Source organism: Mus pahari, chromosome 2 (assembly GCF_900095145.1).
Source record: "Mus pahari chromosome 2, PAHARI_EIJ_v1.1, whole genome shotgun sequence".
Classification (NCBI taxonomy): Eukaryota; Metazoa; Chordata; class Mammalia; order Rodentia; family Muridae; genus Mus; species Mus pahari.
This window is the reverse complement of record NC_034591.1, coordinates 158,571,375-158,583,338: the sequence shown is the minus strand read 5'-3', so window position 1 is coordinate 158,583,338 and position 11,964 is coordinate 158,571,375. Positions and strand designations below refer to the sequence as shown.

The 11,964-nt window shown below is 40.8% G+C and overlaps 1 protein-coding gene across 16 annotated transcripts in view; it reads left to right on the top strand.

Moving 5' to 3' along the window:
* Sox5 (SRY-box transcription factor 5) overlaps positions 1-11,964 on the top strand; it is a 943,592-nt gene that overhangs the window by 755,999 nt on the left and 175,629 nt on the right. For all 16 annotated transcript variants that reach the window (XM_029534576.1, XM_029534569.1, XM_029534568.1 and 13 more), the window contains one exon: positions 1,781-1,849. In XM_029534576.1, coding sequence (XP_029390436.1) covers positions 1,781-1,849 — 69 coding nt within the window. The remainder of the gene's footprint in view (positions 1-1,780; positions 1,850-11,964) is intronic.

Genomic DNA, 11,964 nt, shown 5'->3' with positions numbered 1-11,964 from the left:
GACTCTAGGACAGGGAGAAGCAGGAGAGCAGACTCTAGGACAGGGAGAAGCAGGAGGGCAAACTCTATGGGCTTGCAGTCAGGGTGTGTTCTCTGCCTTGCCTTGTACTCTTGAGTGGGGCAAAAGGGTTTTGAAAAGATGAATAGCATGACATGCTATGTCTTTAAAAAATCTATATATGGACACTAGCTTATAATAGACTGGGGGAAGAAAGAGCAGAAACCAAAGAACAATGAATAGGGGGTTGTTACATCCATCTAGCTTAGATTCTGGCTTAGAACAGGAGCCAGGAGAGAGGTTTAAATGGTCAGATTCTTGACATGTTTCTTGTGGTACCATTGTAAGGAAATAGTGTCAGATGAGGAGATGCTATATTAGAGACAACCAAACCTCAGTAGAGGAATTATATTCTTCAAACAAAGAAATAAGCACATAAAACCCCACCTTTCCTTTTACTTGCCTTCGGAAGAGAAGAAATGCTCTGTTCTATGAGGTAGCCATGAGGGCTGTGAGGAATGACAGAGTCAGTTCTGTTGTCATGGAGACCCACCCTTCCTTTTACCTTTTATTCTCAACTTTCTAATATAGAAGTTAAAGGAAAGAGTTGTGTAATAAAAGTGATACAGGAGAATCCAGCCTTCCTTCTAAGTCTATGATGTAGAGTTGTCTAGGGGTCTGAGGCTGCTTTTCTTGAGTTTCCTTTAAATACCATAGTATGTGAAACCATCGCTACACCTCTTGGTCTTGCAAATATGCACTCATATTTGGCAGATGTGCACAAACATGCACATGGTCTACTCCACCGCATTCTTAGGTGTTTCCTACGAATAGGTAGTTGCTAAACAAATAGAGTCCCGTGGAGTCATAGCTTGCAGTGTTAGTAATACTGAATTCACATAAAATAGGCCGAGTTCATGTAAGTGGGATGTGACTGCTCTTCCCTCAGTTGGAAAATCCCCAAGGCAATCATACACAGTTCTGAACCTCTACTAATGTTAGACCTGTTGAAGTTGAAGCAGCCTTGAATACGTGTTGAGTATGTGCATGGATAGATGTGTCTGAAGCTTGGAACACAAGTGCTGGTCATGAGAATGAGCACAGACACAGTTGGTACATGTATGAAGGTGGACAAGAAGGGAAAACATGTACATTAAATCTTTGAAGAGTGACACATGTCATTGTGGTGTAGAATCGAAACAAGAGAGTGTTGGGTCATAGATCCAGGAAAGAAAACTTAAGACAAAAAGCACTGGAGGGTGGACTTCTAATTGGATTGAAAGGGTATGGAAGACACATTCTGAAAGGGAGAGATAGAGGTGACATCAGTGTGCAGATTACAAGAGGAGGTGGAGGACTGCTGCTTAAGAAGCTTGTGCGAGGCCAAAATGAGACCAGAACCAGAGCCCAGAACCTCATTGATGGGACTAGTATCTTTGATACCTAGGGCTACTCTGAACTCCCTCCTACAAACCCCTCTTATTGGCAAAAACGCTTTCTCTACAGAATGATTGGCAGTGTTGTTGATACATCGCTATGGAGAATAATAATTGAAACCCTCCGATGTCTTACTGAGACGAGGCACCATTTAGGCTTTAAACAAGGTGTAAGTGGTTGCCGAGACTGAATGTCTCTCTTGATCCTCCTTAAGGACGACATGCTGACAACTCAGCTCATGGAAGGGCAGTGCTTCCATCTTTCAGCTGGTGTCAGATCCGACTGCGGTGGGCAGCAGGTTGGTCTTCCCTACCCTGTGTTGTCAGTGTTCTCTCTTTCTCCACAGATCGCGAGGCAGCAGCAGCAGCTTCTGCAGCAACAACACAAAATCAACTTGCTTCAGCAGCAGATCCAGGTCAGAGATCAGCATTTCAGCATCCTCCCACTTAGAGTCCGTCATTTCTCAGCCTGATATGATGTAATGGAGGTGACCCCCCAAGCTGGAAGTCACTTCTGGCCTAATTTTCTATATGTTGTCTGTGTGGTGCAGCTTTCAAGTGGTGGCTCTGTCACAGACCAGACCTTGTCTGGCAGCATCTCTAAGGAAGCTGCCAGCAATATCTACCTCATGCCTAGGAGGGCTCATCATAGATGGCTACTTCACTGCCTCATGCTTTAGTGTTGAAGATGAACCTGTAGACATTCCTAGTGGGGTAGGTGCAAGGACCCAGCAGAAAGCTACAGCTGGGTTTTGGTTAGAAACTCAGAAGTTCTCTTGACAGCTGTTTGTACTTAATCCTAGAAGGGCATAGAGGGCGCAAAGAACCAGTGTGTGGCAGACCTTACGGTGGTATTGCCTGGGGAAACCATGTCCATTTTTATTCTCTATTTACAATGTTAGAGGACATTAATAAGAAAGGTGCCTGCCATGGTAGTGAGTGAGGAAATTAATCACCAGACTTTTCTAATATTCACTAGAGACATGAACTTTGTCCATTTTGAACTGCCTTTCCTGATAGCACTTAATGTCTTAGAGATTTGGAGAGTAAATGATACCATCATGAAAAGTCCAGTATCAGAATCTAGTGATGTGTGATTCCATTACCCAGAGGTGGAGGTGAGGTGCGTGCTCCAGGCTTGCTTGGGTTACATAAGACCTTGTCTCAAACAATACAAAGGCAACAAGTATCACCCTTCCCATAGGGTCAGGATGTACGGTATCTGCTGAGCACTAAAAACCTACTGTCCAAGGATGTAGTACATGGGCCAGTACTCTACCTTCAAGTAGTATCTGTCTGGATACAACAGTTGGGTCCAGGATTAAATTATTTTTCTTACCTGGGAAGAAATCTATCATTCTCTTGAATTTTTCTCTGGAGGGCATAGCATTTTATATTGTAAACATCCTAGAAACAAATGTAAAACCTATTTCATTCAGTTACCCATGGGACTTTGAATTATTTGTTAACTACATTTCTCTCATTTTATCTGATGGGGTCAGTTACTCTCTATCCTACAACATGTGGGCTAGTGTTTACCCTGTCATGGTCCACCTTAGGCAAGAACTTCCATAGCTTAAATTGCATTTGCTGTCTGAAAATACTTACCTAATATTCTGATCTCAGTCTTCTGTTGCTGCCCCATGTAGAGATCCACATTCCACCAGGACTTACTCACGCCCGCTGCACCTTCTGGGCTGTTTTGTGCCATTGTTGCTGGGGCCAGGCTCACAAAGCACTGTTTTCCAGTTACCACATCACGGAACACTGAGCTGTACAGTTATCTTAGCCACAATTAGGCAGCCCCTGAAACTCTTTGTTGTAACTTCAAACACTAAAGTCACTTAAGTGGTCTACCTATTAAGAAAGGCATTTGCCATTCACCCTGGGTTAGACAATTGTGTTCGGTGAACTAGACTGGTTTTTTTGTTTTTTTGAAGACTTGCAGCTAGCAAGCTTCACAGTCCTGGCTGCCTGTTACAGGACAAACATGCTATCACTCAGTGTTTGCCTGTCTTTAGTGTGATATCTCTGAAGGTGAGGTTAATTTAGGCATCTTTTATACCCACTTGAAAAATACCTTTCAACTGAAGGAAATGAGAGACTTCTCTTAGAGTCACTCTTGACCTATGAATTCTATCTTCTCAACGCTCATGGACAGAATGAAGATAAATTTTGTTCTGGAATTGCTTATAATTCTGAGGGAAAACCCTACACAGATTTCCACACGAACTGATTTCCTTAAATTTCTGAGTGTCAATTGTTTATGAAATGTTTTTATGGCTCTTAAAAGCAACGTTTGCTCGGAAATTCATAATTTTAATTGAATTGAATATTCTTTTTGTATGTATCTTGGTAGAGGCCTAGTGGGGTTAACTTCTGACAGGGCTATTCACATGACTGACTCCTTGAGGTTAAAAGAAGAATTAAAGGCTTCTGTTATATTTTGATCACAAACATTGATCTCTGTAAAGAAAACATTGTCATAACCAGAACCTTCCATCTTCCCTTGAGAACATATTTAGGTCTTTATAAGAATTTATGCTAGGACCATGGAAGAGCCAGCCTTCTTTTTACTATACAGTAGCAGTATCTCCTAAGAAACGCAACTCTTAGCCTTAAAAGAATGACAGTTTGTATGTCCACCTGTTCTGTTCAGCTCTTCATGCACAGTAACACAGAAAGTGACATTTACAAAGATTACAGGAAAAGCCATCTCCCCAGGTTTGTTTCAATTTGTTTTGGAAACTTTCATTGTTCCTGGCTTTTCCTTTTTTTCCTCTACTTGAACTTTCTACAATAATAACTTTTTATAGTGCATTTTCTGATTTTCTCTTCACAGTAACTCTCTCTCTGATGTGGATGTTACTCTGTTTCACATAATGAACCAGGGCTGGCAGTCCATCATGACCTGGGTCACTGTATGAGACAGGAAAATAAGTGACCTCCACTCATCTTTTCTATGTCAGCAAATCTTTGTCCACAGAGATGTGCATTTCTTTCCTTGTTGGAACATCTGAGGAGACAGAGTCTCTGTAGCTTAGAGGTTGCCTTAGTTTATAAATTTTTGCCCATTTTTAACAGCACTGGGTCAAATGTCATTTTCTTGATAGTAAACAGTGTTAACCCAACAGTGATCAATTAGTAAAGTTGTTTAATATATTTTAAGATAACCTGAAACTTTTCAGATACAGTTGTCTTATGATCTCATACAGGACATCATGTTTAAATGTTAAGAGAATCACATAATTTACTCATCTTCTGCTCTGACCAACTTTTAAACCATTGTTCATTGTGTTCTCTTCTGGAGAAAAGAATTAGTCATTTATAACCTACTGTTATGGTTTTTGATCCATAAGGTAAGCAAGCAGGATTAGTCACAGCTCTGGCTCATTGGCTCTGCTGAGGGCTCTGTGGGAAGGAAGGAAGCACCTTGTTCCCCTGATGTTCCAGATGGGTAGTGAGCATACACAGTCATACACATACACAAATATATATACACACAAGCATATACATATAACATACCTGTACCCATGCATACACACACACACACACATAGAGAGGCACATATCCATGTTCCTGCATCATATAGGACCATACATATATATACACTCATGTCCACACACATACAAATGTACACAGTCTTTTTGGATTCATCCCCGAAATTGATCATACAATGATCAATTCGTTGGATTTTAGAATTTCAAGAGATTCTCCTAGAAAGTTTATACTGGACCCATCTCTCATGATCACACTTGTGTTCTGAAACATTTAAGGTTTGTTTTTCCAGTGTCTTAGAACTGGGGACAGTAGCTACTTTCAAAGATCCTAAGTTTTGACCCCATTCATTTTTATCCTACCAATAGCCTGCCATTTAAGGCTTAATGATCCAACTTTGAAAATGCTCCCCTCAGCCCCCAGAAATTTAAGCTTACAAAGTCAAAAAGCAACTTCACTTAGGTACAATTGAATGATTAAGTTGCAGTCATGGGTTCAACCAATTTGCGATAAAGGCTTCATTTTATTGGAGCCAAAGTTCTCTGAGCTCATTAGAATTTGGGTAATTCTTGATAAATTATTATGCAGAAAGAAACCTACTGAAATACCGTATTGAAAATATAATAATGTTAGCAGTGACATAATCGTGCTTGGCTGGCCTGCTGATTTGTGATTTCTTTCTCTGAATGTGGTAAGTCAGAATCATTTTACTCCCTCAATAAGACCCCCCACACATACATGAGCACAAAGAGATTACAAGGTAACCTTGTCTCTTTGGGAGACTGGAAATGCCAAGAATAAACAGCAGGCCATTAAGGTTGCATTTCAGCCTGAGAAGGGAATGCATTAACCCTTTGAGTTCCAGTTAATATTGGAGTATTTGAAGTGCAAATCCTGTGAGTGGACAGTATGTATATAGGTACCTAGAAGAGGACATGGGGAGATAGAAATCTCATCAAGAGCTATCTACCTACTTGCTAATCTGTCCTTCAGTTTCTGCAAACAGAGCTACTTGGGCAGAAAGGTGTTATGTCCTGACAGAGAAACAAGGGGACCCAACTGATGGCAGGTCTATAGTTCTGGGCTTCTCCTCAGAAGAGATACCTGGAGCCCCTGTGAGTTTTCTGCTTTAAGAGGTCTGCTGGCAATAATCTAGAGACAGGGTTTCAGGCAACTCCGTCATCTCTCTTTCTAGGGAGAGAGAGCAGCAGGTTGATATGCATCTATATCATCATGGCTATCAATAAAACACATGTTACATCTATATCATCATGTCTATCAATAAAGCACCCAAAATAATGATCAACTAATGTTGATCCTGGACCTCTAGACTATATTTATTTACTTTTCAATAGGCCCCTGGTCTTTATCTCTACAAAAAATAATACAACTCTAGTCTGGTGGTTTGCATCTGTCATCTTAGTGTGTTGGAGATGGAGGCAGAAGGATTACCATGAGTTTGAGGTCATCTTCTTCCGTCTCTTCTGGAACCTCATAGTATAGAATGTGTCTACTACATTATTCTAGCCCTCCTCTTTACCTCAGTTTCTTCATACGTGCATTCTTGTTGAGTCAAGTCTCTTGGCCCCCGCCCTGTCAGACAAGGGCAGCCTCTCTCCCAGAAGTCAGTTGCTGTTTTCCATATATATTCTCTGAATACCTGATATTATACATATGTGTTGCCTCCAAGTCTTCCTAATAGTTAGAAATCAGGCAATATTCGCATTTAAATATAAAGAGATGGATTGTCAGGGCATCTTTCTACACGGTGTTTTGCTATTCCGAGCTTTCTCTTCACAGTTTTAACCTCAATATCACCTTAAATGTCTGCAAAGCCGTAGGAGTAAGGAAAATCTCCAGAATGCCCATTCTCTGTTGCTTTCTTGCTCTTTATTTGGGATGGACTTATTGAAAGTCTTGGTTGTTTCCGGAAAGGATTAAAAGGTTGTCACCATGATTTTTTTAAACTTGTTCACATTATTATCGATGATATACTATAAAAGTGATGCCTATGTTCCTAAGATAATAACTATATTGAATTTATGTTAATAACAGTGCTTGGAAGTTCTAAGCTGAATTTTGAAACAAAACCTAACTTGTACTCTTTACCAAAAAGATGGGGGAGGGGATAAAGGGAGATATTTTACCAGAGGAAATTCCCTCCTTCCTTCCTTCCTTCCTTCCTTCCTTCCTTCCTTCCTTCCTTCCTTCCTTCCCTTCTTTACCTTCTTTCTGTTTGGGGTCATTTCCTCTACAAGTAATTATTTCATCTGGAGTCAGTGTAGCAGAACCTTGGACTAGAAGAGTCTGCAGGGAACCACACCTGGATCATCATATCCAAGCCTACCCTTTGTCTGATGAGCTTCTCTGTCAAAAGTTGCAAATGTGGCCGTTATATCATACAACAGAGTCCAGCCCAGAAAAAAGCGACAGTGGGTTTCCCATGAGCCCTAGCTCTTTCCTGGTTTCTACATGTGGACAGAGTTAGTTGACCCCTGTCTCTTGCTCTGTAATCCACATCTCATCAATTTACAAAGTAGAGCCTGTATGCACTTAGAAAAGACCATGGGGACATGCCTGTCACCAGTGGAAACAGCACAGACCAAAGCAAACAGAATTCAGGGCAGAAGTCAAAGCTGACCTGAAGTGAGCCCCAGCTTCTGTTTGTTTTGCCTCTGTGGGGTGGCAAAAGAAACACTCGTGGGTGGAGGAGCCACAATGCAGAGTACTGCACTTCCTTTCTAAAGAGAATTCATAAGATAGTCAATTAGAAGGCAGTGAAATTAGCAGAATGTTAGCAGGTGAGCTAGTGCGTAAAGAACACACAGACGTCATGGGTCAAAACCTGTACCCCAGGCACCCACAGCACAGAGAAAAGGTGAATTGGCTTCTAGATACAAAGATTTCTTGTATCCTTTTTAGCTTTTGCTGTGGGGATTCATGAAGCTTACAAAAACAAAGTAAAACTAATCAGTGTTTTTATTCTATGTGCATGTATATTCACATGCACCTGTATGTGCTTATAAAGAAGGATCCATTGGTTCTTGGCTAAGACCCTGGGAACATAATTGGAAAGCTTGAAATATCAAGTGAATTTATCTTGTCGTAGTTTTTTCTTCAGAAAAGAAAGAAAAGTCACTGAATACTAAGGAGTTAAGAATACCTGGAGTCACAAGCATTGTCTCTGTTTTCACTCTGAAGTAGAAGTATCACATTGAGTGTTCAGGATGTAGTAGATTCTCAGTCACCATCATTCTTAAGTGCAAAGCAACACTTGGTAAATATGATTTGCTTTTCTTTCTTGTGATACTATTCAGGTAACACACACATACATACACACACACGCAAACACACATACACACATATACATGAACACATACATACACACAAATACACACATACATTCACACACAAACACACACATATACACATGCATATACACATGTATACACATACACATACATACATATGCATACACAGGTACACACATGTATACACACATACATATACATACATATATACACACATACATACACACATACATACATACACATATACACATGCATATACACATAAACATGCACACATACATACATACATATACCTTCACACACTTACACACACAATTGCACACATACACACATACGTTCATACACATATACACATACACACATACATATACATATACACATACACACACATAAACATGCACATACACACACACTCACAGGCACACACACACACATTAGCTTCCTATGCCATATTTCAGCTTTGTTTTGTGAAGTGTTCCACCATTTGCCATTTATAAAGGGTGATTCTCCCTCCATGATGCTTCATCCCCCACTTCTTTCCATGCCCTGACCTGGGTTCCTTGTTGCGGTAGGTTTTACATGGCAATTTGAGAGAAATATTCCACTACTTAGTTTAAAGTTCTCTCTCTTCAGCTTGAGTCCATATCCCACTGCCCCTCTAGCTTATTCAAATGGATGCCTAACTGTACCTCAAACCCCAGTTTTCTAGAACATGGCCTTTAGTGATCTCCTAAAGTGCATTCTGTGCTAATCTGAACATTGCTGAATCTGGGACTGTTTGTCTCTCCCATAGGAGATAACCTAATTTTCATTTTCTCAAGCCCGTTAATACTGGCTTTCTCTTTAGAACCGATTGTTTCTTCAACTTTTTGCACTGACTTTTTAACCGAGGTTGCCATCTCTCCTTTAGTTGACTGCCACAGTCCTCACTGTCCATCACTGAATCTCTTCCTTATATCCAGTACTAGCTACTTGGATACACCCTACCAGAAACCTGACATAAACAAAAAAAGAAGGATTTATTTGGGCTCATGGGTTCAGAGAGCTCATTCTTGCTCGCTTTGCCCCCTTTGGCTTGAGTGGCAGGCATATGCAGAGGTGGCTGAACTTCAATCCTTCCTAGGCAAGAAGCAGAAAAAAGGGGATGTAGGGAAAGAAGAGGATGTAGGAAGGAGCAGACTGAGTACTCAACGAGATGCTTAGGTGACATATTTCCTCTCACCAGGCCACACCTTCAGTTTTTGACCACCAATCAATATTACCATTAGTTAATCACTCGTTTAAGAGAACACTCCATTGATGAGACCCTCTCCCTTGTGGTCTGATTCTCTGGAAATAATGTTAACACATTGAGCATGCGTCAGTGATGTCAACAACACATTCAGCATGTGTCAGTGACGTTGACACATTGAGCATGTGACACTGATCCCTTTCGCATCCCTTCACTGTTCAAACTGAGGACCAAAACTAACCACCAGAGGCCATCGAAGTAGCTCTTACGTGTTGCTGCTTGTAGTTGAACCCAATTAATGCTATTCAAAGTGATACTGGTGGCCGCAGCAGCTCTATGTGTGGTCTTCGCTACCCACCCCAAGGTTCTGGGTTCCTGAATGAAACACAGACACACAAACACACACACACACACACACACACACACACACAAACCTTTATATTTGGATATTCCTTAAAGAGCTCAATGGCTGGGCCACTTCCTAACCTCCATATGACTGATGTACCCTTCTCTGATATTCCTGAGTTACTTATGAAAATCTATATTCCATCTTTGCTACCCTGGACCCAGACCTGCAGCCCGTCAGCTGTATTCCCAGCATCTACAGGGCACTATCTCTCTGTCTCCTGCGCCTCTCAGGCCCGGTGTGTCTCTTTCTTCCCGCAGCATGGTGGCTCTCTCTCTCCTACCTTGGTCCCCTGCCTCTGTCTCCCTGCCCAGCCCACTGGCTGCTGGTACCCTTACTTAACAATCAAAACAGACTGGGGGAAGGGCTCCCTCTGTTTCTTATGTAAAAACATGTGGATTCTCACGTAATTTTATGGATCAGATTAACATAATACAAGTAGCATCAGACCAAACCCACAACAGCTGCTAGTGTGATATTTTCAATCTGGATGTTCAATAAACATACTCAAAAGGATGTCATTAAAAAACGCATACTCCTGAGCCTGGTCCGGTAGATTGAGTCTCTGCCACTGTCTCAATGTCATCCTCTCACCCTCCTGACTCTGAAGATAAACCCTCCCTGGCCTTCAGAAACAGGTCAGGATAATTCTAGAATCAATGTGTGGGCCCTTGACATCGCCACACCGTGAAGTGCTCTCTTGACGTTGTGTCTTGTAGCTGAGACTTTCTTCACCCAAGACCCTTTGAATGTGGTCATTTTGGGGGTGGCCTCTAACCCCCCCAGTACTCTGAGTTCTTACTCTGCTTGCATATGACTTTATATCATGTGAGCAAGTGCATTTGCCCCATGGTTTCTGCCTTTGCCTGCATTCATATGGCTAGTACACACTTGCAGTAATTTCTTTAGGGTCAAAGTTTCTGTCTCTCATAGGTATAACCAAGTACCTGGAATGGTGTCCTGGTAACTAATGACATAAACATATTGATGGGATGAATGAGTCCAAGAAAGATCTAATTAGAACACATAACCCATCATGTAGTATTGGAGAGACTAAGTATGGCAATGATAGCATATTTCTATTTAAACATTTTTATTATATTGACTTATTCGTGGGTGCATTTTGCTGACACCTTGACAGTTCAACACTTTATAGACTGAAAACGCACTGTCTCCCTCTCTCTACTTGAAGTGTACTGAAGAGCAATTTAATTCAGATAATCACTGAATCTGAGACAAACTAGACTTATCAAACATAATAAACCCAGCAAATTGGCAAATGTGACAGGATTTGTTTTAAGAAAGTAATTTAGCTTTGCTTTCTGCAGTAAACAGAAGTAGAGACAGTTCTTTTGTAAGTGGAGAAAGTAAATATTTATACATAAGGAAGACATGTTCCACATGTGTAAGCATCGCATAGAACTAACTCTTCATTTATCAGCTCTGTGAAACCTAGAATTCTGAGTTTATAGAGAATAACTATTGGGATTTTATTGTTGTTCTTGATCCAACTGTAATACCTAAGTAAGAAATTAGCACAGGCAAACTGTCTGTCATGTTATAAACATATGCATGACAAAATTAATACTGTATTTTTAATATCATAATACATACTACATTAAAGACCCATGTAAATTAACATTTGCCATGTATGTTGTTGTATACACACAAACACACACACACACACACACACACACACACACACACACACACACCCTTTCTGCTTTTCATGGCCACTATTAGTTTGTGGATACAATCTAGTTTCTGTTTCAATTTCCACATTGCACTTTCCTGGCCCAGCACCTACACAGTCACCTACTGCTGAGCCTTGTGATGCATTTCCTAATCGGGTTTTCTATCCTTTATATTTTATTTTCCCCTCTGATGATGTTTCTTCTCCTCTGGCTTTTCTTCTCATTGTCCTAGGACATTCTGTATTTTCGTTGATCAAAATGTCAAGCAGAAATCAATAGAATGGGTCTTTAAAATTGAGTTTTAAGACCTTGGAATTATTTTATTGTGGAGTGATGAGAAAGAGAGAGAGAGAGAGAGAGAGAGAGAGAGAGAGAGAGAGAGAGACAGAGA